We start from the raw sequence: 25,728 nt of genomic DNA, 5'->3' as shown, positions 1-25,728 counted from the left end.
TCCCAGAGTCTGCCTCCTTACACACCCCCTACGATAGAGCGCAAGGCAAAATTACTGCTGGAGAGGGACGTGTGAAGCGAGTCCTATCTTCCCTGCCGATCTGCATCGTGCTTGGGTAACATCAGCAGCTCCCAGGCCCAGCGCAGGGCAGTTTCAGTGAGTCCCTGGGAGGGAGAGGCAGTGTTTGCTGAACCTCAAGACTCAGCTCTGAACAGATCGCCTGTGCCCACAGCAATCCCTGAGGCAAGAGATCGCTCTGAGGGGATCTGCCCTATCAGCAGCAGCCGGTAGGCAGAGTGAGAGATGGGAAGTTTGTGTGGCTCTAGTACAGAAGCGTGGGAGGCGAACCAGAAGCCAGGCTCCCCTGACTCAGGTGAAGGCAGACAAACACCCCTCTAACATGCTATGCAACACATCTGGGAGAACACCGGACATTACCAGGGTAGAATGCACTTGTGTGCAGTGTCTACATTAAGGGTTTACAGCTGTGAACTCCAGTGACGGGGGAAAATGCCCTCATCTGGACAAACCCCAGCTACAGGATCACGCCTATAATGCACTCCCTACTGAGAGAAAGCCCGTTGCATGGCGATGCCGGCGAGTTCAGAGCACTGAGAGTCTGGAGCGGGGCACCTAGCATGGCCTGGGTATCCACACAGCACTATGGCCTCCCAGAGTCTGGTCCGAGCACGTGCAGGGAAAGCCAGGGATGGATTCTATGGCCCTTCAGTCCCTCAGTCATGTGGAGGGGGCGCCCCAGGCAGGAAAGGAGAGTTTTGCCTGAGCAAAGACCATGTGATTTGGCCTTGTGGCTTTTAACAGCACAACTTTGGATGTCCTGTCAAAATCAGGAAGGTCTCATGAAAATCAGGAAGGTTTAATGATCTGAAATAGGGCTGGAGCAGGGGTGAGGTCTGTCCCACCATTCAGTCTAAATGCAACTGAGATCAGTATGTCCTGGTAGCAAGGACTCCAGGGTCCCATTCCTGGCCGCCTTGAGCAAGTCTACCATATTTGTTATTCTTTCTGCACATAGGAATGTTTTGTTCCTGTGCCCTCAATAAGGTTTCTTTAAAATACAGCCAGCTCTCTTGGATTCCTTTCCCCCTCATATTAGCCTCGCTGGGGATCCTGCCCATCAGCTCCCTGAGGGAGTCAAAGTCTGCTTTTCTGAAGTTCATGGTCCGTATCTTGCTGTTCTCCTTTCTTCCTTTTGTCAGGATCCTGAACTCGACCATCTCATGGTCACTGCTGCCTAGGTTGCCACCCACTTCTGCTTGCAAATCTTCCCTGTTTGTGAGCAGCAGGTCAAGAGAAGCACGTCCCCTAGTTGGTTGCTCCAGCACTTGCACCAGGAAGTTGTCTGCAACACTATCCAAAAACTTCCTGGATTGTCTGTGCTCTACTGTATTGCTCTTCCAGAAGATGTCAGGGTGATTGAAGTCCCCCATGAGAATCAGGTCCTGTGAACTGGAAACTTTCCCTAGTTGACTGAAGAAAGCCTCATCTACCTCGTCCTCCTGGTCTGGTGTCTATAACAGACACCCACCACGACATCACCCTTATTGTTCTTGATTCTAAGCTTAACCCAGAGACTCTCAACTGGCTTATCTCCAGTTTCATACTGGAGCTCAGAGCAATCATATTGCTCTCTTACATACAGTGCAACTCTTCCACCCTTTCACCCCTGACTGTCCTTCCTGAACAATTTATACCCATCCATGACAGTGCTCCAGTCATGGAAGTTACTCCACCAAGTCTGTTATTCCAATCATGTCATAGTGTCTTGACTGTGCCAGGACTTCCAATTCCTCCTGCTTGTTTCCCAGGCTTCTTGCATTTGTATATAGGCACTTGAGATAACTAGCCAATTGCCCTACTTTCTCAGTATGAAGCAGGAGGCCTCCCCTGCTGCATCCTCCTGCCAAGCAACTGTCCAGTCTAACTGAGCTCAGAACGTAGTCGGGTTTTTCGGTCGCACACGTCGCCCTATAACTATACCTGTACGTAACAGTGACAGATGGACAGATCCTAAAGACAGGTAGTGTTAAGAGCACACAAAGTATCAGTGATGAGAAGGACAGGGCCATGCAGGCAGCTGGTGGTAAGTCTCGAAGGGGGTACGCACTAGGAAAAGTTTGGGAACTTCTGCCCTAGAACAGGCATGTTTCCTCCCTGCAGCTCTTACGGAGCCTGGAGAAACATCCAGCTTTTAGGGGCTCTGCCTACACCTCCAGACCTCTCACTGATTCGTTATTATTTATTGAGTCATCCAGGATGCTTGCCTCTGTACAAACGGAGACACAGGCCCGCCTCTGGTGCACCCTACCCAAGTCAGGCAGACAGTACAGTTTGCCCATGGTGCACCTTGTGAAGTGTTTGATTGTTTTTACTGCTTTCTGTGTGCTAATGCTGCTGACAGCACAAAGCTGAACGAAGCAAAATATCCTGGGGAGGGGGGAATCAGTGTTGCATTGGCTGGGAATCGAATCTGGGCATCCCACTTGGCAGGTGAGAATTCAACCACTGAACCACCAGTGTGGTTGAGAAGCTCACCAGAGAAGCTCACACTGCATGTTCTACCTTGCCCAGCTGTTTTTCTCTTGTATAGTACCCGCATGTTTGCAGCTTTTCACATCAGTCCACTGCCATGTGGGCTCCTGTATCAGCAGCAGAGGGACTGGGAGTGTTGATGCAGACAGGAGAGAAAGAAGGGCCAAGAGAAGTGCTGAGCTGAAGAGACTGGAGACGTGCAGCTCCAACATCCCCCTGGTTTGAGAGGGTGTCTCCCCTGCTCCCTCAGTTTGAGGAGTGAGATGGGGGTGCTGGTGATCTGACTGCACCTGTACTGACATGTCACAACACTTGGGAAGTGATGGGGGATTTTAGGGTGTAGAGCTATTCCAAAACACAGTGATAATCATCACTCCTGTACGTCACACCTCTCTGTGTCAGGCAAGGAATTCACCACCAAATCCCCGATGCTCCCTGCAAAATACCCCATGTTTCTGGCTGCCATTTTCATGAGCTAAAGAAGCAGTCACCCACAGCCTCACCCTCTGATCTGAGTCTCCCCTTTTCTCTTTCTTTCTTCGGGGTCCTGGACCACCTCGTCTCCCTTTTGACAGGCCTTGTATCTATCAGAATTACAGCTTTGCAGGCCCGGTATTATGTTCAAATCTTCTTTAGACACTGGTGCAAAATGCAGCCAACTTTTCCTCTGCACTTCTAAAAAATTAAAACAGGGTGGAGGGGAGGAAAAAAATCAGTACATGCAGTGGTTGGGAACCAAACCCAGACCCGCACAGCCGGTGAGAATTCTCCTGCTGCAGGAACGGCCCAGAAAGGGGCTGGCAACTACCCTACCCTTGAGGATCGATATGGTCATGGTTTTTGTCCAGCTACTGTGATGCTGTCAGATCAGCAGCAGGGCCAGGGGCTGGGCTCTGTGAGGGCAGGGAGGGAATGCATCAGTCCGTTGGAAGTGTCCTGTTTCACTTGTGCTTGCTCATTGTCAAGGACACAGGCTGCTTGGGATGGAAGTGGCTCATGGTACAGCGAGCTGTTTGGGAGATGGCTGGGAGGGTGCCTGAGGAGAGGCATGGACTTGCGGCTTCTGCCCTATTTTACTGCTGGCTGATCGCTCGATGCAGCAGCATTGGGTTTATAAAGAGCTCCATTGTCTGGCAGATTAGTGCTCTCGTGATTAAATGGATTAGGGGTTTTTATTTTATTTTTTTTGCCTAATAAAATGATTTGGCTGCTGGTGTTTTACTGGGTGGCTGGTTGGGGAGGACTAGACAGGGACTACAGGGTGGGTTTTCTGTATACTTCAGACTTGCACTCTGAGTTTGCTGTCTCTAGCCAGCTGTAATCTAATCACGCAGCAAACAGAATTGATGTCAGGCTCTGGGCTGGGAGCCTACACTGCTCTATCTTTGCTTCCAGACCTGCATGGCACTGAGAGCTGTCCGCATGGCTTTCCTGGCCACCAGGACAGAGGGACATAGCTATCGGCATTGTGTCCTCACCAGCCCCCTCCAGTGGGGAGTGAAATCACTCTGGCTGCTACAGTAGCCAACCCACTGTCAAATTCCTTTGCTGAAAGTGTGCTGGACCTAGAGTTGGGGGTGACAATGGCTCTTGCTGGGAATGCTGCTTCGATCCAGGGGATGGTTCTGAAAGCACCTTGCCAGTCAGCAGGAGTCATGCGTGTGGGGAGATCACAGGATCCTCCCAGTAACCATGTTACAGGCTTAAGGTGGATATAAATCTATGCTTTTAAAAAAAAAAAAAAAAGGCAATTTAAAAAATTGGAATTTGTTTATATAAATTGGATTCCTTCCCCTCCCCCGCTCACTTTGCTATTTAAATTAAAATAAGTGTTTCTTTTTAACAATAAACCTGTTTAAAATGAAGTCTGAATTTAATACAAAACATGGCCAAAACTTGTATTAAACTCCTAATACATTGAAATAAAAAATAAATATGCTAAATCCATGAATCTCTATCAGAAAAAGGCTGCTTTTCTATAGAAACAAAGAATCAGGGGAAAAACATCTAACTTTGGAGGTCAAGATTTATAAATATCACACAATAGTCATGTGCTGTATTGAGGGCTTGTTGTAAGTTTAGTTAAATTCCAGGTGCTGTCCTAATGCAGCTTGGCCCACAAACCATGACCAAAAAGTTAATTATCTAGTAAATAAGCAATATATCAGTCATCATTTTCTAACCTACTAAAACTGTACATTTAATAAAAATTTGAAAATATTAAGCTATATAATTGCTTAAATAAATGTATATAGTTAGTGTGTCTTCCCATGCAGCAGAACGATGTATCAAATCTAGTATAAAAGGCTCCATTTAGTTGTAAATCCACATGTTTTTCTAGTTCTATAAACCAGGGAGAATGCATTTTTCTTTATGAAGTACAAATGGAAAAGTTGATTAAAATCACTGATTTGCATTGGTGGTTTAAATCAATCCACTCTGTGGGCCGTGTCCTGAAATTTCTCCTTCAGCAGCAGACCCCATTGTTTCTCATTGGATACTCTCTTTTTCCTCCTCTTGTTTCTCTGTCCCTCTCTGTTGTCAAGTGTTCCCTTGGGAGCGTAAGACTCCCTGCTCCACCTTCTTTTCTCTCTCGCTTTAGCCTTCCCACCTCAGTTTTCCTTTTTCTGGGATGGAAAGTTATCACCTTCCTCCTCTTAAGAAGGCAAATGCGACAAACCCCCAGAGCCAGTTTGTTCTGACTGGACTCCCTGTGGGATTCTGATCTAGGCTGTACGTCTCCAGGCACAGTGATCTCCAGCTGCAATTTCACAGTGTTTGGTCACTGTCAGAACAGGCCTGCTGCACTGTGCAGCTACAGCTGGGCTTCCTGGGCTCCATTCTACAACGTGCTGGGTGCTCGGGGCCCCAATCCTGCAAAGAGTTTGAGCCTGTGCACATGGTGGAGCCCTCTAGCAGCTGCTCTGCTCCGGGGCTGCCCCAACAGGAGGTTTTGCAGACAGTGCTGGCTGGCAGGAAACCCCGGCTTCCTACCTGCATCTCTCAGCAGCAGCTGCTGGAGGGAATTCTGACACAGGGCTGGCACTGCAATCCAGCACAGGGGGAGGCAAGTAAGAAGACGGTAGGACTGCTGTAGAGAAAAGTAGCCACAGGAAGGGCAGGCGTCGGAGCACCTGGCTATTCGGTCCCCTCCCCTGTGTGACTGTAGCCTGCAAATAAAGTGCAGCAACCAGTGACCCGAACTCTTTAAATGCCACGCCGCTCATGAGTGTGCTTTCCCTTTCCTCCAGCATGGGGGGAGAACGTTGGCTAGGCGGTGGGATGCGACTTTTTGGTAGAACTGGCTGCTGTAGGCATAGATCCAAAGGACTAACTGTCCCCATCAGAGCAGGCCAGAGAGGGCCAGGAGCAGCAGATCCCACCGATGGAAACTTGGACAATAAAAGGGCCTGAACAAAGAGTCCTGAAATAACTCCAGGTGCAAACAATAGCAGCAGTCAGAGTGTTTCCTGCATTCCTGGCGGCCGCTCTCCCCGCTGCTGCCAAAGAGCTGCCGTGCTGTGCCTTTAAAAGGAGGGTTGTAGCTATTGCTGTCTGTGGGACCAACACGAACTCTTCCTGAAACCCTTTAGAATACCACAGCCACTTGCATTCTGAAATCCAGAGCCAGCCCCACCGCTGAGCATGCCATGAGGGGGGGTCTAGCCGCTCCCTTGGCCCCAGTGTGCCTCGGGTCAGTGCATGGTGCTCACCAGCTACAGAGCAAGCTGCCCCGTGCTCCAGAGCTGCTGTAGGGCCCCAGGCTGGCTCAGTGCTTTGGGTGACTGTCCCCAGGAAGCAGTGTTGTTGATTCTCCCCTCGGAGCCGGAGCCAGAACCACCAGCGGCTCCTGCCCCCCAGATTGTGGGGGGGGCGCTGCTGGTGATGGTGTCTTTTGGGCAAGGTTGTGCCCACTTGTTGTGATCACAAGGCCCCATGACATTTTTCCTGGAAGGCTCTAGGTCCTGGCCCAGTGCCAGGGTGATAACACCAGGCACTCACGTCCCAGTCATCAGCAAAGGGTCTTGAAGCACTTGACAAGGGGGAATATCGTTATCGCTCCTTTTAGAAGTGGAGAAACTGAGGCACAGAGCGAGGCCCGCACCAGCCTGCTCAGGTCTCACAGCAAGTCTGGGACAGAGCAAAGAGCAGAGCCCAGCCCCTGGCTGCCTAATTCTGTCAGCTAACCATGGGACCAGGAATGGGCAGCGGGTGACCAGAGGCCACAGCCGGCCCCCAGGCCATGTTGTGAGGCCGGCCAGCTGAGTAGAGGAAGCAGCACTGCCAGCTGTGCCCGGGGGGGGGGAAGGAAGGGGCCAGAGGCTCTGCCCGCATGCAGCAGAGGATGGCAAGAAGTGGCTCTTTGCACCACCCTGAGCCTGCAGCTGCTGGAGCAAGGGCTGGAGGCAGCAGTTCCCTGGTCCCAGCAGGCTTCCTCCAGGGTGAGCCTGGTAAGCATTGCCCAGGGGTGGTGGCGGGGACAGGGCAGGGGCTCGCCCCCCCTTCCCGGGATCAGGGAGCTGAATGCAGGCAGGTAGGTGTCGCTGCGGGAATCAGCGCTCTGGTGCTCTGCCCTTGGACAGCAAGGGCTGCTTCCTCCTCGACCACGCTAGCCTGCCCAAGGGCTCTGTAGATTCTGGGGCTCTGCTACCTTCAAGCTGTCCATCCCTGCACCAGACCATTCTGCAACCTTTGCAGCATCAGTCGAACGTGCTCGTCTTAGTATCCCACCCCGGAGCTCGGTGCCAGCTGCCACGATCCCTCCGTATGTCGTTCGTAACACAGTGTGTAAACAGCAGCTGTGTCTGTTCTCCCTCGCTCAGTGTCTGTCACCTTATTGCATCGGTTCATTGTGTCAGGCTAAGATCTGGCCCCAAACCCACACCTCCTTTCATGCCGTGAGACCCTAGGCACGTCCAGTGCCACCCGCCCTATTGCGTCTGATGGGGCTGTAGAAAGCATCCCATGGGCTGGGTGCCACGTCAGAGCACACCCCTCTCTGGCCAGAAACACTTGCCTGTCCTGGAATCTCACCGATCTCTCTACAGCCATGGTGGACTTGTCTTTCCCAACCTGATGCTACTACAGGGGGTGTCACACACCCCAAATCTTCCTGCTGAGCGATGGCTGGGCAGCTCCTGGGCGGTTGCCCCAACTCCTGAGTCTTGCTTTTCATCAGCAGCCCCGGTGCTTGTTTCAAACGGTGTTTTGGATGCTGGGAAGAGGATGCAAGGGATGCCCTGCCTGTGCTCAGGGGAGCCAAGCCGCAGAGCAGAGACGGGGCTGGGAGAAGAGCTGGGTCTGTGTGGGGAGGAGATCTGCAGAATGAATAAGCTGGAGTCATCTCTCCTCTCTTATCCCTCTAATGCTAGAATTTAAGCTCCTGAGCTGAACGGTCCCAGGATTTGGGCTGGTTCCCCTCGCCCAGGGGCTTGTGATTGGTCCACGGGGAGTTTAGATCTGGAGTCACCTTCCACCAGATGCAGCTTTATCTGGCTCTGACCCGATTCTTATTAAAACGTTCCCTCCCGGTCACACAGACTAGGGAGGCTGGCAGGGCGTTTCCCCTTTCCCTGCTGGCAGCGCTTTGCAATTCAATTCTCAAGAAGGGGTTACAGGGCCTGAGGAGAGAACAGCTCAGTCTAATGGGGCCTGGGAAGAGGGACAGAATGCCCTTAACTCATGGTTTTGAAGAAACTAAAGCGGAGGCGTCCTCAGATCTGTGGCTGTGTTTTGTAGCCATTGCTTTAATTTCCCAGCTACGCCGGGATGCAGCTGGATGGACGCGGATGGAAGATAGTGTGTTTTGGAACGCTTGCCCTCTGACGTTCCCAGATCCCAGGTCGGCTGGGGAATTCCAGCTCTCATTGCTTGCCTGTAGCATGTGGTCTAGAGTCCCTGCCGCCCCCTGAAATAGCAGTCAGAGGTGTAACACTTAGGAGAAGGGGAGATAAGTCCCTGGCGCTGTCCTGGTCCGACCTCGGGGCACCGTGTCCTGGCTCCTCAAGTTTCCCCGAGTGCCTGGTGGGAGGCTGCAGATGCGCCAGCAGCGCTGTAGCAGAGGCTAGCTTTCCTGCCAGACGGGGCTGGTCTTCTGAAGTGGCCTGTCTCTGGAAGTCATCGGAGGGCGACAGTGTTACCCAAATAACAAATATTACAGGATCTTATTAGGGGATAAGGCAACAAGCCGCATTTATTGTGAACACAGAAACTTCTGTAGATAGTATCCAAGAAAAGAAAAGTATCAACACTGTAATAACATTAATATTGTGCTCTCCTTAGTGAAATAGCATTAATAATAATGTAAACACTAGGAAAACAGTATTAACATTATATCAATACTACAAATTACAGAGACACATGTTTCAATTGATGCTTTCATTCACATTCACACACACTGACAGGCACACACAGATAGAGACAGACATACATACATAGGGATCTTCCAGATGTCATAGTTACCAGCTTCTTGGTGCTCATGATAGTCACTGGCCAGGTGACTAGAGCATGAGGATGAGGAGCAAGGTTCTGCCGATGCGCATCGGTACTCCTGGCTGGTGTGATGTTGTAGACCCGAACCTCCAGCCTTCATCTTCTTGTCCCATTTTATAGGGAAAGGACCCCATGTAAGTCTATGGGTTTTGCATTGTCATGCTGCAACTGCATTCTTGGTGTGATCCTCAATCACCCACATTGTGGCAAGCCTGATCAGATTTTGTCCTTTGAAATGGGCTGGCTCCAAAGTTATCAGGGTGGCTCCTCTTCGGCCATTTGATCATCTTTGCTTCTTTCTTCTTCCCTCAAGCGTTTTAGGTGAGGCTGGTGTTTTCTTCATGTCTGTTTCGATATCCCTTACTCAGACCAATTGTTCAATCACTCTTTTTGTCTACACCCAACTCAATTGCTCAGCCATTCATACTTCAATCACTCAGGGCCAACTCCTAGCTGAAGAACTTACATATTATTTTTAGAGCAAACCTTATTTCATTTTTGACAGTGTCTTTCACAATTAGATAGATACATTACATTGCACAGTGTGGCTTTTGTACTTAGAATAGAATTTTTACAAATATATTGGAAGCAGGTAAAATTAACAGATAAACTGGCCAGTGGACATAGTACAGACATTTACAAACAATCTTAAAATTATACAAAGTACAGACAGACTTGAATTAACATTTAAAAGGGTAGAACAGTAAGAGTCAGTTTGAGGTTTTAGCTTTTGATTCAGACTGATGTGCCTTTTGGTAGGAGGGCGGGGTGTTTGTGGCTCTGTTCTTACATATATTTCAAAAACAAGGTTTTGGCCAACAACAGGGGCCAAGAAGGATTGGGGTCCAGGCTATCCAGTTGGGATTTCAGCCATAAAAATAGGGAAGGCTAATGTTCCTTGTTTACTATTCCTAAAGCTGCCTGCCAGGCCCTGTGGCCAAGGGCTTCTAACAGACTCCTAGCAATTAGAGATGGAAAAATTCTCTTAGCTCACCAGTACCACCTGTCTGTGACCAATGCCTGCTTTAAAGATGGGGAAACTGAGGCACAGTGACCATCCCAGGATCACAGATTGAGTCAGAGTCAGAGGCATCTTATGGCCTAGTAGGTAGGGTGATAGACTGGGACTGAGCCCCACCTCTGCCCCTGACTTGGGGGTCACTTCCTCTCTCTTGCCTTTGTTTTCCCCTCGTTTCTGTCTTGTCGAGTCTGTCAGCTCTTTGGGCCAGGGGTTGGTTCTTGCAATGTGTTTGTAGAGTGTCAGGTGCTACAGCGCCGGATCTCAGTTGCGATGCTGTAGTATAAATGAAATAATCCAAATGGCCAACAGATTTGGAACAAGCCGCAGTGATACCAAGTGACTCATCCAGGGTCACCCAGGGATTCTGTGGCACAGACAGGAATTGATCCCCACTCTCCTGAGTCCCAGGGGCTCACAAGGCCAATTCTACCAGAAAGTGGGGGTGGTGCTCAGGTCCCAGTGCCCTTCAGCAGCATAGCTTGTGTGTCCTGCTGGTGCTGACACATGGCTCACTAGGGTGGCATGTGCTCCTCTTCCTCCCCCCCAGATACCCAGCAATGCTCAGTTTTAGCCTAGCTCTTAAAGTTTGCCCAAGCGTAGCCAGAGTGCTTCTAAGGCCTTTTCCTTCAGCACCAATGGGTGAGTTGAAGTGATTGCTGGGGGGATTCAGAAGGCAAGAATTTCAATTATTCGGCAGTCATTCCAAGGGTAAGCCTCGGCTCCCCTGCGCCACAACTCACACGGTCAGACTCCACGAGCAGAACTGTGAGGCACTGCTGAAATCCCAGCCAGGCAAGGCAGCCGGCAGCTTCCTGCCTTCTCACTTCTGATCCCTGAGGCTTTTAAATGATGATGCCACCTCTCATCCTTTGCCCTTTGCCAGTCCTTTCCAGCCAAGGATCTCCAAAGCACTTTCCAAACATGCATGAGCTAAACCTCAGAACCACTTTTCTGTGTGGGGTGAGGAGCATTATCCCTGCTACACAGGGCAGGAACATGATGGGACAGGACGTGACTCCTCTAAAATCACACAGCAAAGCGATAGCAGAACTGAATTCAGATCTTGTGATTCCCAGCCCTGTGTCTTAACACAAACCCTTCCTTCATCTCAGATGCTTCTGCTGATTTAATAGAAAAACCGGACCCCAAGGAAACTTGGCCAGGACTTCTACATCCTTCCCCTGCCCCGGCACCTTCACAGAATGGTGACACTCCAAAGCAAAGCTTCACATTAGTATTAATCTAACAGTTACTGACTTTATGAAAGCTGAAGCAGCAGAATGAGCTTTTACAGAATATTTTATTACATCCTTCATCCAGACCCCAAACTTCTGGTTCATGGTGCATGATTTATTACAGGCATGCTGGCTTCTTGCATTGAAGATGCTCTTGCTGACAGATCGCTTCTTAATTTGGAGCTGAAAGACCAGACAGTATGTGCAACGAAACCAGAAATCGTGAAATTTAACATCAGAAAGCTGTAACTGCAAATTCCCAGATAATAGGTCCTGCTCAGGCTGCTCGAAGGGGGCTCAGCTCTGTCTCCTGATGCTAAATGCCCTGCTAAGACACAGACATGCTCAGTAATCAACTTCCTGGAGGGGCGCAGAGGTACTTTCCCATCTAAATGCCCTGAGAATCCAGAGATACTCTTCAGTGGTAATCTTCCCCATGAAGCCTTTCCTTTTCCTGTGTTTGCCAATTTTTACTGAAAAATTCCCGGGTTTTACAAAAACCATTATTCCATTTTTACCAATTTTTCCTCCTAATTCTTGAAGTGCAGGAGCACTCTAGATCCAGCTCCTGCTCGAAGGAGAGATGAGTGGCCGCCATTGCCTTGCCGCCATCTCCCCTTCCTGAATGGGGAACTGAATCAGAAATACCAGAATCACTCAACTGCCGATGTATGTCTCGTTGTCAGTTTCATGCCTGCCACATACATGCACCAGCTTTACAGGTGAGTTATCAGCATTCAGCGCAAATAAAAATTAGGGAACGACTTCTCATACTGAAATGGTTTGAAAACAAAAACCTGTAACTGACTGCGTTTCAGAATGCAAGGGTTTCTCTGAAACTTTACAAAATCAAAACCAGTGGAAGAGAGAGATATTTACCCAATATTTATCCAGAAAATGGCAAGGTTAATTTCTTGCACTGATTATCACCCATTCTTTTTCCTTTTTGTAATAAAAACTGCTAATTTTTATTTTAAATTTTAAATAAAACAAACCGCAAAGCCCAGGGTCTTACAAACCCAGCCAACCCCTCTGGACAGAGAACCCAGAGGCACCCGCAACTGCAAAGTCACAGCAAACTGCAGGTGCTGCTCACTGATCCCCCCCATGATCTAGAGGTGCCCCCTAAACCCAGTGGTAATCCCCAGCCTGTGAAAACAGACATTTCATAAACTAGGCATTGCTGCATCCTCCTCTTTGGAGTCCCAGGAGCCGCCGCTGAGTGGCATTGCTGTAACATCGGCACGGGGGGCATGAGGGAAGTGTAGCTACTGTGATGATCATCACTGTGTGAGTGAATCGCTCTCAGCTCTCTTGTTACCTTCTCTCTCCTGCAGCAGTAACTGCGAGCTGGACTATGAGCTCTACAGGGATGATTTCCCATACCGGTGAGTGATGACATCAATTCTTGGGCCCCTGCCATCTCCCAGCTTTTTAACCCTGTGCTGTTTAGGACGGGGAGGACTTAGGAAGCTCTGGGTTTGCATTCCTTTCACCTGGTATCCCAGATCTCTGAGTGCACCAGGACAGAGGTCACCAAGTTTCATTTCCCTAAGGTGATATGTCTACACTGCACATGAAGGTCTGATTGTAGCATGGGGTAGGCATTCCCGGGTTAGCTTTATTCTAGCTAGCATGGGTAACAAGAGTAGTGTAGCTGTGACAGTCTGGGCATCAGCTCAGGCTTGTAACCTGAGTACAACCTATGAGGGAGGCCTGGGGGTCGCTAGCCCACACTGTTGCCTGTGCCGCCACATCTTCCCCATTGCTACTCGTGCTAGCTCGATCGATCGGTGACACTTGCAGGCCAGACGAACCCTGTCAGCCGGTGCCTGGGAGCCAAAGCCAGGCTTAGGGTGTCGGCCAGGCAAACCCGGAGTGGCAGCTCTGCCAACAGCCCGATATAATGGCAGTTCAGTGGCATGGTAACGAGCAGTACCGGTTACTAAGCCCCTCTCAGAGCGGCTGAGAATGGAGGCGGCAGAGAGCCAAGTGGCTGGCTGGTGGTGACTGGAGGCAGCTCCTTCGACATCAGTCAGAGCTGCGCTGATTTGCACTGGCTGAGGATCCGGCCCCGATCCTGGTATTGTGCCTTATTTAAGAGCAGCTGATTAGCAGAGAAAGAGTCACCTAGGAATTAATAACCATGGCTCCCAGATCGTTTCCTGCAGCGGCGATGAGCCTCCGCCCCTCTGCACTGAAATTCAGGAGGCATCTAAGCGCCTTGGGGGCTTGGGAGGGGAGGGTCCCAGTGGTACCTGTCCATCTCGGCCGCATGACACCCAGTAACACTCGAGGAGCTTAAAGAGCAGGGGGTGCCCGTTCAAAGGGGCAGCTCCAGCTCACCCCTGGGCTGAAACGCCCCTGAAAAGAGAGAGCCTGGGGACACCCACATTTCGCCCATCCCAGAGCCATCCAGGCAGCTTGCCAGGGCCCCCTGTGCTGCACTGGATTTCCCCTGCCTGCAGCACTGCTTGTTGCTACTGGAGCTGGGCTCCATGTCCCAACACGTCATGCACCGTCTGGCTCCCCGGGGCCGCCGTGCAGTGCAGGGCCCTGGAGTGTCCACAGCTGCCCCGTGCAGTCCTGTGCGTCTCCAGCGGTGCCTGCTTCATGCCAGGCTCTGCGCGTTTGGCGCAGTTGGCCTGTAGGCCACCCACTAAACGAACGACCAGCGGAGGAAGGAATTGAGCCCAGTCCCGACTGCACTTGAGAGCATGCAGTGCCCTCAGGGGGGAGGGCTTGTGCCAGACCACGGCCCCTGCTCCCTTCTGTAGCTTTAGCGTGCTGCTCCCTGTTCTGGGCATTCAGGCTTGTTAGGATTTCTAGTGGGTAGCATCCGCCCCAGCTCCCTTCCCCCAGCACATGCTCCTTGCTGGTATGAAGGGGGGTTGGCCTCATTTCCATCCTCCCTGCTCATCCTACAGACCCCATCTGCCCCCAAGCACAATGGCAGGGGATCATGCTGGGGTCCCCGCCTCACTCCTCACACTGCTGTGTCTCTCCCCTTGCAGGGTGTATGAGTACCAGAAGATCCCACCCCTTATCAATCGCATTCCCGTCAAGACCAGACGAGCCCACATGGGGACGGGGGGCAAAAGCAGCCTGAGCCCCCACCCTGGGCCGAGAGGCAGCAGCAACGCAGCCGTGGTTCGGACAAAGCGTAAGCGTTACGGATCCATCGCCGGGTGCAGGCAGGGGCAGAGCCCAGGCGGAGAAGCCAGCGAAGCGGAGGGAATGCTGGGGCCAGGGCGGCTGGTTTGAAAGATTTACGAAGGGGGGAGTGTGCTTGCAGGGCGGGTGTGTCATGGGGAGGGAGAGGCACATGGATAGTATGTCTTGGACAGAGCATGGGGTTGGCCTGTCTCAGGGAGGGTCCTCACCTATTCTGCACTGCTTGCAGGAAGCCTGTTGTTGAGAACCCCCAGCCCAAGCAGCGAAATAACTCAGCCTTTAAATAGATTTTACAGGCCAGCGTCTCAAAGGCGACCTCCAAACCTGCCCCAGGAAAGCGGTGCCTGGACTCATCTGCCTGGGCTAACAGGCCTGAGCCCATGCACCCACCTGTGAGATTGGCCCGCACAGTGCTTGCAAATGGAAGTGCCTGGTTACAAGCCTGGTCCTGTGCCTGGTTACAAGCCTGGTCCTGAGCCTGGGACCTTCCAGTGTGACAAGGGATTCGGGGAGCCCCGGAAGTGGCTGATGTTCCAAAAATCAGGTCCCTCCAAGGGGGCGACCAAAATCATTTGTCCCTTTGGAAAAGCTTGGCCCAAACTGCTGCCCATTTAGAAAGGAAACATACAGCAGGTCCAAAGGGTGGCAGGGAGCTGGATGTTCAGGTAGGCAGCACCCAGCACTTAGCTACCTCTTAGCCACCGAGCCCTTGAGCCCTTGAGTCTGCAGAACAGCTCTGGGAGACTCATGGAAAGCGGCTCTGATGTGGGCTGCTCAGCTGGGCTGCCAAGCCCGCCTGGATCACCCTCCCGGTAGGCTCCAGGTTTCCATGCTAGGTACGTCTCCAAAGCCAATGTAAGGAGCCCAACAGCTTCTCCTCCTCCCTCGTGCAGTGCGTGCCGAAGAGCTGCATTCCATCAAGGGGGAGCTGAGCCAGATCAAAGCCCAGGTGGACAACCTGCTGGAGAGTCTGGATCGGATGGACCAGCGGCGAGAGCGGCTGGTGGGTGAGAGAGGTGAGAGGAAAGCGAACGGAGGGGGGAGACTGTTGCTATCAGAGGATTGGGTGCGCGCGAGTGGGCACACAGGCTGCTTGTGATCGTGCCCCCTGCACAGGTGATCACACGCGAGCCTTTCCTTTCTAAGCCAGCTGGGAGCTTGGATCCATTGCCTCTAGGACCTCCACTGCCGTGTGCTGCTTTGGGAGGACACGCTGCTGTGTGGCCCGGTTTGGACGTCACAGATTAGCAGCCATTTGGACTGTGACGTTCCCCTCCCAGCCAGAGCACAGAGCAGTTAGACCCCCAGAGCTGCCGAAGGCCTCCACTGGCGAGGCCCTGCTCTGATCTTGCAGGATCCAAGGAAGGCGAGAAGAAGAAGGCCCAAGCAAGTGAAGAGGCCTCGTATGCAGCCGGGGACTCACTGCGGGAGCCGCGTGGGAAGGAGAGCGCAGCTGCTGATGGGCAGAGTGACCTGCGGGACATCGACAGTGCTGAGGAGAGCACAGACACTGAGGAGACGGTAGGTGCCAGTGGAGCTGCTCTGGCGTGACCCTGTGTGGCGGCGCCAGAGCTTTTGGCTGCTCGCTTTCTCTCTGCCTTAGCCAAAAGGGCCCTTGTTTCCCAGCATGGGGGAATCTCCCAGCCATTGCCAAGCCACTGGCACGCCCAGCTCCCAGCCCAGCTCCCAGTCTGGGGCCTGCGTCTCCCCTTGTCACAGTTACAGTCGCTGCATGAAGGGCAGAGTGCTTCGAGCCTAGTGCCGTTGGTGTGTGTGCAAAATGACAGGCGCTGAGGCAGGGCAGGGGGGCCTATCCATAGCACGAGCTGGGGGTCCACCTGAGCTGAACATGGCTGGAATTGCCTAGAGCTTTGCAAGGGGATTGGGCTCCCTACAGGACATCGGGTTCCCCTGCTGTGCTGGTTCCCTAGCCAGCCAGCCCCCATCCAGGCCAGAGCTTTAATGCTAGCACACTGGCACTGTAAACACGCCAGAAACCAAGAGATGCGCAGGGAGCCAGCACCGCCTGCTGCATGGAGCCTGATTCACCCCTGCCATGGTGACTCACCGGTGTGCTTTCTCCGTGGCTGCATCACGGGTCGACTGTGATGCGGGTGAGCCAGTTGGACTGGCAGCACCCCCAGTGCAGGTGCAGAGGGCATCGGAGTGGGGGTTGCACAGGGCCTTTCAGGGTCTGCCCCTACAGTCCGGTAGCAAGAGGGGTCACGGCACAAGCTCAGGTACTCTTGCTGGAGTGCCACTGACTGGTGCCTGGGGACGTAGGGCTGGATCCTGATCTCACACCGCTGTCAAGCGGGAGCTACTCCTGTGCGGGCTGTCATTATGTTGGGGTAGAACAAGTGAGGAGACCATCAGGCCCCACACCCTTTGCTTTGCTTGTGAAATGCCACGTAAAAACCCTGGCTCTAAACCGGCTCTAACGCCTTCCTTGGAAGACAGCAGCCTGGGCTTACTGGTCCTTGGGTCGGCTCCAGGCTGGCAGTTCCTCTGTGATAAATGCCCCTGCCCATGGCAGCCCAGCATCCCAGAGCCCGTGGGGGGTTTGCCTTGGCTGTCTGGGCGATACACACCGTTATTGGAACAGGCCCGTCTGGCCCAGCGCTGACTCCACTTGTGCTGGAGCGCCGGGAAGGGTGGTTGGCCAGGGGGTGGGACTAGATGCCTCCCGTGGGTCCCTTCCAGCCCTGATTGTCTGTGAGTCTAAAAGCAGAGTTCCTCCCGCTCAGCCAGAGCTGGGCCAGCGCATTGCTGCCCGGGTCGGCGCACTTTCCACGGAGACGGTTTGAGATGATCCAGCACTCGAGGGACAGGAAACCCTGCATCGCTGCAAGCGCCCTGGAACGCTAAGGGCCAAAGGGAGTTGGGCACCCAGCTCCCATTGCCGTATAAGGGGTTCTGGTACCTCCTTCCCTGTGGCTCCTTGGGAAATCTCAGCCTGTGTAAATACCAGAGGCAGGACAGCAGCTGCCCAGAGCCTGGGTTCATGACTCCTGATGATGCCCCAAACATGGCCCCTGAGCATTTGCTCCATGACTTCAGCTGCAGTGAGCGCTGGTCCTGGAGCGGGGATCAAGGGGCCCCTGACTGCCCCGCCCCTTGCACCCTCTGCTCTTTGGACCAGCACTGCCTGGCCCAAGCAGCAACAGCCTGATCCAAGTCCTGCTGGAGCCAGGGGAAAGACTCTTGCTGATGTCACTGGAGCATGGGAAACGTCGCGCTTTCAGAGAAGGCCAATGGATCTGTCTCCAGATTGTGCCTAGAGACCCGAGCCAAGTTAAGGGCCCCATCCTATCTCTATGGATGTACTTAGCTAGCGCCTGTCACCGTAGTATCTGATTTACCCTCCCAGCACCCTGGAAGGCAGTTTGCCCATTGTACAGATGGGGAAACCAAGGCACCGAGTGGCCCAGTGACTTGGCCAGGCAAATCTCTGACAGAGCTGGGAACTGAAGGCAGGTCTCCAGAATCCCAGCCTCCAGCCCTAACCACTAGTCCCTCTTTGCTATTCAATGGCCCGGACACAGTCTACAGCAAACCAGCCAGACACTGAGTGGGAGGGGAAACTGAGGCCCAGACAGGGGACAAGACTTACCCAAGGTCACATAGCAGGTCCTAAGCCAAGCAGGGCAGAGTCCCCAGCTCTCCTGCAGCTGTCCAGTTACTCCAGCTGCCTGAGTCGCTGCTCATTTGGGTGACCCTTCATTTGCTCTGTCCCCAGGCCCTGGGGCAGCCCCACATTCCCCCCCTGCCCCATTCGGATTACGGCATCAGGCTGCTGGGAGCCAGGGATGTGGACGCCAAAGCTGTTCCTAGCCAGCACTTGCCTCCCTTTCGCTCACCCACCCTCATTTGCAAGGGCGAGGAGGGCAGCTGCTGCATTTTCACATATAAGTCCCTCGCCCCATCAAGCCACCTATCCCTCATGCCGCCCAGCACAGGCCAGCGTTAGCCAGCTGCTCTTTTGGGACGGTAATTTCAGCTCTGTCCGTGCACGGTGCTGCCAGGGAACCTTGCACTAACGACACGCCCGTGCCAGCTCGAGGTGGGAGGATTGCTATCAGTGCCTCACCGCCCTTCTCCATCGGCCTGGCTGATGAGCATTTCCAGTGCCGCTGTTATTACAGGTGGGCTAGGAGCCAGCCCCCCATCTGCCACGGTGGTGCACGGAGATCCACGCTCCATGGGGGCAGCAACACAAGCCAGGATCCTCACCCAGGTGGGGCCAGCCGCCAGTGGTGTATAGCGGGCATTGTGTGTCACTAAGTACGCCTCACAAACACAACGTGTCTGTAGCAGCCTGCGGGAGATTTGCTGTGTTTGTGATGTGTATTTAGCAGCAGGGCATCTTCTCCACCGCTCCAGCCATGCACAGACTATGCAGTCAGGGGCAGGCATATGAAGCAGGGGCGGTTTCTTGTGGGGTTTGGGGTGCTGGATTCACCCCACAGGCCATTGGCTATGATGCCTGTAGAACGCTCTAAAGTATTGCGTCTAACTGCCCCACGTAGACCCTGCTTGCTAATTAGGGATGTTTGTGAGCATGCTGGCAGAGTCTGCACACATCAGTTACAGACCTAGGGATCTTCCAGAGTGCACCAGCAGGGGCTGCATGCAGTAGCTAGAGCTCTAGGGACCGTTTAGAATGCACCAGCAGGGTCTGCATGCGGCAGTTAGAGCACAGCACTTTAGGAGGTGCATCAGCTTGCATCTTCAGTCACCAGTGCAAACTCCAGGGTCCAGGTAGATCCAGGGGCACAACAAAAGCTGGGGGGTGGGAGGGCTGCATGATTGGTGGCCACAGTAGGAGTGAATGGAGGAGAGGTCCCAACCTCCTGGGGGTGGGGAAAGGGGTCCTGGCCAGACCTCGCCCTCCCCACACACTGGGGAGGCCAGTACTGGCTAGGACCACCTCAGGCAGGGGGCGCTCAGCCATGGGTCAGCACTGGCAGGAGCTGGGCCGCTGCAGCCAGGACTAGGCAGGGGAACGGAGGGGCTGGAGTGATAGCAGGAGCTGCCCAGCTAGCAAAGCGCCCCCCATGGGAAGCAGGAACCGGGCACAGGCAGGGGGAGGAGGGATGGGAGCGGTTCTGCGAGTCACTCCAGTGCCCCCACTGCCCCTCCAGCTCCTCCCTGCTGTGCAGGGAAATTGTCCCACTTGCCCTAGAGCTCACCTACCTCCAGCCAGTGTCCTTCCCAGTTCCAGGTTGCTCCTCTTGCTGGCTAGCCCTGGGAGACCCAGGTGTCCAGGGAGCTGGGCGAGGGTCAGCGGAGTCGGCCTTGCCAGGGGGTGCTTGGACTCAGAAAGCACAGCGGTAGTAGGGTCTTTCCCAGCTCAGCCATTGCTGGGTAACACTTGGGCCTGCGGCTCTCATAGGCAGAGCCTAGCTGGGCCAGTTTGCGGCAGTCCTGGCCAGCCGAGCACGCTGGCCCCAGCCCTGGCAGCCACCCTGATTTGCTTTTCAAACCTTTTGTTTAAAGCTGCCTGGCTTCAGCTCTCTCTTTCGGGCCGGGAGTGATTTGCCTGCCTTGAAACGGGCCCTGGCCGCCCATTGATGCGGTTTCACCGCGGCCTCGTGAACCGCAGCTTTGTAACATGTGGCCACACTTGCTCAATCACAGCTGGCAGCCTGCTGCTGAGGAAGGGCTGGGACTATTTTTGCATTATTTGCAGCAGTGGAAGGATACCACTGTAGCAAAGCGTGCTATGTGAGCACTGCAACCAAAAGACCCTCTCCGGGTCCCTGTCCTGCCCGGCTCTGCACCCACTCAGAAAGGAAAAGCCAAACCTCCAGAGCTAGATTATGGCAGCCAGGCTTGCCAATGCCAGGCCTGGGTTGGCCACGTAACTGCTAGGTAGTACTTCTTGTGCTTGGTTGAAAATGGCTCCAGCTACAGGTCTGGGGTCGTGTACTGAATTTAATTAGCCTTGCCATGCGGCCTGAACGCCGACACCTGAGAGCTCTGGTGGACCCACAGGGACCGTGAATTCAGAGCTGGCAACCTCTCCATGGAAATGCCCCGCTTCCACCCCTCCTTTAGGCAAATGCCCGGCTAGTAGCCCATGTTTGAGACAGGACTGTCATACTGATGTTTCGTCTGATCTAAGTGGCCGCAGAATCTCATAAGTACGGCCACACTGGGTCAGACTGAGGGTCCATCTAGCCCCATGTCCTGGCTTCCGACAGCGGCCAGGGCCAGGTGCTTCCGAGGGAGCAAACTGAACAGGGCAATTATCGAGTGATCCAACCCCCGTTGGGCTAGGGACACCCAGAACATGGGGTTGTGTCCCTGTCTGCCTTGGCTAATAGCCGTTGCTGGACCGATCCTCCATGAACTGATGTAATTCTTTTTTGAGCCTGGTTACATTTTTGACCTTCACAACTTCCCCTGGCAGTAAGTTCCACAGGTTGACTCTGCGTCATGTGAACTGCAGTGTCTAAGGTACCGAGAATCCAACTCACATCGAGGTGAAAGCCAAGCCCTTACTGTACATGCTGGAAGCCAGCAAAGACCATGGATTCAGGGGTAACGTGCTCATCGACGAAACAGTTGTTTCAGCAAATAGGCAGCCACCACCCCGGTAGAGGGTTGACTGCCAGCCAGGGACAGACCTATGGCTAGGGAATCTGCCTGCCTTTGAGGGCCATGTGGGTAGGGCACTAGAGTAGGAGTCAGGAGAGCTGTGTTTTATCCCCAGCTTTGCCACTGGTCTGGTGTGAGATCTTGGGAAAATCATGGCCCCTCTCTGTGCTTCAGTTTCCCCATATGTAAAACGGGGCTAATATTCCTGCCTTCCTTTGTGAAGCATATGTCAATCTCTGGATGATAAGAGCTAGGGCTTATTGTGATCCCGGTCCCTGGGGGGGACCTGGGAGGGTTTTGGGGGGAGGAAAGTTTATCCCAGTTCTGCTCTCTTGCTGGAGTAGCGCTATCTGGAGTCCGTGCTGGAGGCCGTTCATGGACACATGTGTTTGCAGGGTTCCCGACTCTCCCACGAAGTGGACATAACTTGAAGTAGATCAGTAGGTTCTGCACCAGCCCTTGTTTACAAGGGGTTTGGAGACACAGCCCCAAAGCAGATCATGGGGCCGCCCGCTAGGCTGGCAGTGACACAGGCCCAGCTGCTGAGGTGAGCTCCTGCATCCCACAGAAAGGCCCCCAGCTCCCGGCACATGGCGATCATACAGAGATCCCTCATGGCTCTGCTGCTCTCTGGACAGAAAGGGTGAGAGCTAGAAACTTCCTAAGGGCAGCAAGGGCCCGGCTGCCACAGGAGGTTGATGGGAATTGGGTGCCTCACTTCCCTTTTGCCTTTGCCCTCCCACCCCTGCGAGCTTGAGCAATGGAAGCTAGATAAAGTCCCTCTCCTCTCTCACGGTTGCTGGCTGTTTCCCCAAGCCCAGCATCTCGAGTTCAGGAGGGTCTGGGTCCCAGCTCAGCAAGCTTGCCTGTATCCATCCAGAGCCCAGTGAGGGACTAGATAAAACAAACGCCTGCCCCAGTTGGGCACAGTGCAGTACACACAGGCAGTGCATGGCACCACCGCAGCCGTGCCACTCCCTGCTTTCACGGACAGCTCCGCAGAGATCCGCAGGTAGCCCTGTGCTGGCACAAGCAGGGCCTGTGCCCAGGGACCTTGTATTTTGGAATTTGTGGCCGATGCTGACGGCTCTGGAAATATGGCCCACAAGGATGGATAATGTAAAGGCTTTTTTCTCTCCTTCTCTTTGCAGATGAAAAACCACACATCAGATCCTGAGGGCAGCCAGTAACCGGACTGGGACGCCACAGCCTTCCCCAGGTTGGCTAGCATTTCCTTTCCTGTGTTTGTATTTCTTTCAAAGCTGCCAGCTGGTGCCACACATGACATGAGTGTACCCGGTCTCAGTGCTAGCGCAACGGAAGCCATGCCCCACACCACCTGAACTAGCGCCTCATCATTTCTGCCAGCACGAGACCCCCCCCACGCTGAGGGAAATCTCTGCGTTATGATTGTTCCTTTTAGCAGTGGGAAAGAAAAATGTAGTGAAGGGGCAGGGTGGGTAGAAACTCCCGAGGAGCTAGACTGTCTTGACCCTGGTGGAGTATTTAAGCACCGGGTAGAAATCCAAGCAGCTCTCGTTGCCTCGTCTGCAAACAGCACTGTTGGAACCAGAGGCGTGTGCTGCTCTGTTGGCCCCCAGGCCGTGCCATTGCTATATGCAGCCACGTACCAGGCCGGGGGCCCACCGTCCAGTTCGCTGTCTCCTCCTCCCAAGCCCCATGTTACCCTCTCCTGCCTGGGGCACTAGCTGTAGAGCTGAGGCCATGTGCAGGATAAAGCTCCTAGCATTCCGTTTTTTTCTGTATGCCTCATTGTGGATTCTTGCCCCACCTCCAGGCCTTGATTGGCTGAGAGGCGCATGGCATTATGGGAAAAACACCACTGCATCAGCCTCTGTGTTCAAATGCCAGCTTCATCCAGCACAGAACATGGAGCTCCTAGGGTACCCTTCCCATCGCCTGTCTGCATGCCCCACGTCCCCAAGGATGGAAAACAAATCTCAGTGAAGTTTGCAGGATGTGTCCAGAAAGAGCCAAAATGTCACTTGCTAATGTCCGATGCTCTCGTGGCCCCCGTGTTCCCTCCACCCTGTGTCGTTAAGAGCAGAATTTCCATGCCCCAAGGGGGACGGTTGGTTCCCTGCAGTACAGAAGAGCGAGCAGGGAAGCATTCGGTGTTTATGACTGCCTCGGTCAACGCCTGCCAGAAGGGAGGGAGGTCTAGCGCAGGGCTGCAGCTCGCTGACCTGAGGCAGAGCATTTCAGACAGAACGCTCCAGGACTAGACTCACTGCTTCTTTGTGCTGCTCGTGGAAATCTCACAGATGCAGAGGTCTGATGGGACAGAATGAGATTCTGTCAGCGACAGCTCATAGCCTGGGGCTCCATCCACATCCCTAGTGCTCAGCGCCCTGGCTGAGGAGGCAGCATCTATCAGAATCACGGCTTAATTGACAGAGGCAGGGCTGTTAACCAAGGGGGATCCCTTCCCAGCAGGGCTACTAGAGTAAGAAACATCTCTCCTGCTGTGGAGTCACAGAGAAATATCACGTGCCAGGCACTTTAGAGGCAGGCAGAGACAGATTCCCTGGCCTGGAGCTTGTCCGGGCCTGCTGGGTGACCTTGGGCAAGTCACTTCCCCAAGTCTCTTGTGCTTCAGTTTCCCCATCTGTGAAAGAGAGACACTATACCAATCACTGTACAGGTTCATTGAGTGATTTCAATCAGTTGACCTGTGCGTGAAACTTTTGGACTGGGTCTTCACTAGGAAAAAGGTGGTGTTAACCTATGTAACAATCCTAATGTAAACATGGCAGTTGTTTTTAACCTGTCATGAGTAGAAGTATTATTTTTATAAGAGCACCGAGGCGCTCTAGCTCTAGAACCCCACTGTGCTAGGTCCTGTACAAACAAAGAACATAAATTGAGCCGTGCCCCACAGAACTGACAATCCAAGTAGAAGACAAGAGACAGCAGCTGGAGACAGACAGATGGGGGCACAAGGAAACAGTCAGGCAGCATTGGTCAGCATGACAAGCAGAGGACAGCACTCCATCAGCCAAACTGTTAAGTTTTTGTAGGCCTTGTAGCAAAGGAGAGCTTTAAGGAGGGGGTGGAAGGTGGATAATGAGGTAGCTCCGTGGATGTTTACCGGTCACACCTACCACGTGAGGCAGCAGGCGGAAAGCACAAAGGGGATTGTTTGAAAATGTAACAAGTGGGTGATAGTGGCTGGCCTGATGGTCCAGTCAGAGGCAGGAGTCAACACCCGGACAGTGAACAAGAGATGGTAGGTTGTGTAGGGATTGGCCATGAAGGGTCTCCGAAAGGAAGACAAAAACTTATGTTTGGTGTGCTAGGAAAGGGGGCTGGTCACGCTAAACCCGATGGGGAAGCCAGCGGCACAGCTTTGCCAGCTACAACTTGCCTTGTCTACACTCGGATTCTAGCACAGGTTAAAAATCCAGCTTATTTCCTAGTGAAGACAGCCTCTAAGACCTGCAAATGAAAAGGGCTTCAAGCACTAGGTACTGCTGTTACCACATAGATGCTGGTAACAGCCTAGGTCCTGCTAGCCTGGGCAGCCTGGCTGAGAAACCACAAGCAAGCTGCGGCTGTGCACAGCGCCCCTAAGGAGCTGGAGCTGTTTGCAAACTGGATAGCTTTGATTTTCCACTGGCTCACAAAAGGTTTTTCCTTTACAGTCTCACATGGCTTCTATACACTGCACTATGTGATATGGTTCACAGTCACTTACCAGGAATTCCATGAGCAGCTTTACCAGAAATAAAAGAGTGAGATTATTTTCCAGCAGGCTAATACCTGCTATGTAAACAATGACATGCCCGTGCTTTGGGTTATTCGCCTTCACCCAAAGAACCTGCATTCCCCCTCGCCTCCCCCCATACTACTGTGTTTTGGAACAATTGTAGCTCATTCCTGTGTCCCTCATTTCTAGGTAGTCTCTCTCTCGCTGGTAGGAAATTGTGTCTGTATTTCTAATTTGCTCTGGAAAAAGAGTGTATTTGTGTTGGAAGGAAAAATAATAAATTTGTATTTCTTTTCTCTGGTTATTCAGGAGTCTGATGTGCCTTTTTCCTCTTAAATGCAGCTTTGAACTCCACCTCTAAGGCATGGTCTACACTAGAGAGTTTTGTTGACAAAAGTCACCTTTTGTCGACAAATCAATCCTGATGTACACACTGCAATGACCCTTTTGTTGACAAAACTGCTCTGTTTTGTCAACAAAATAAAATCAGCTAGATGGGAGGCATAGAGCCTTTTTCGGTAAAGTTTTTTCAAAAAAGCATGTGTGTAGACCCTGCCCTAAGGTTATATCACTGAAAATAGCCTCCCAATTATTCCAGCATGCTATCGTGAGTGCCGCTCTGGTAAGCAATTTCAGCTCAGCTGCCCTGTTGCCGTCAGCCTCTGCTCCTCCCCTTTCAAAGCCCCAGAAAGTTTTCAAGTTAACTCACCATGAAGAGCTCACTCCACAGCATAACAAATGGCAGTCCTTCCTTGCCTGCCCTAAACTACAGGGGGGATGTAACTCTTGATGTGCCCTGCAGAGCCAGGGAGGGAGGCGGGAGCTGTGTCCCTCTCCCCACCCCTGTGGGTGTATCAGACGAGTCTCTGCTGAGGGGAGTGTGGGAATGGGGGATGCCAGATATGAGCTGTCTGTGTAGC

At 53.0% G+C, this 25,728-nt stretch overlaps 1 protein-coding gene across 3 annotated transcripts in view; it reads left to right on the top strand.

The window, feature by feature from the left end:
• The window catches only part of LOC137163290 (RNA-binding Raly-like protein), a 51,954-nt gene that overhangs the window by 24,351 nt on the left and 1,875 nt on the right, over positions 1-25,728 (top strand). Inside the window, exons 3-8 of one of the 3 annotated variants that reach the window (XM_067563469.1) lie at positions 12,639-12,689; positions 14,316-14,464; positions 15,369-15,491; positions 15,830-15,996; positions 22,230-22,297; positions 22,877-25,112. In XM_067563469.1, coding sequence (XP_067419570.1) covers positions 12,639-12,689; positions 14,316-14,464; positions 15,369-15,491; positions 15,830-15,996; positions 22,230-22,268 — 529 coding nt within the window. In that variant the 3' untranslated portion in view covers positions 22,269-22,297; positions 22,877-25,112. Of the gene's footprint in view, positions 1-12,638; positions 12,690-14,315; positions 14,465-15,368; positions 15,492-15,829; positions 15,997-22,229; positions 25,113-25,728 lie in introns of those variants that run through there. The other 2 variants (XM_067563470.1, XM_067563468.1) reach the window with 2 other exon arrangements.

The sequence above is a fragment of the Emydura macquarii genome, unplaced genomic scaffold, assembly GCF_026122565.2.
Source record: "Emydura macquarii macquarii isolate MOO-44397 ecotype Brisbane River unplaced genomic scaffold, CSIRO-AGI_Emac_v2 contig_2503, whole genome shotgun sequence".
Classification (NCBI taxonomy): Eukaryota; Metazoa; Chordata; order Testudines; family Chelidae; genus Emydura; species Emydura macquarii.
This window is presented reverse-complemented; position numbering and strand designations above follow the sequence as displayed.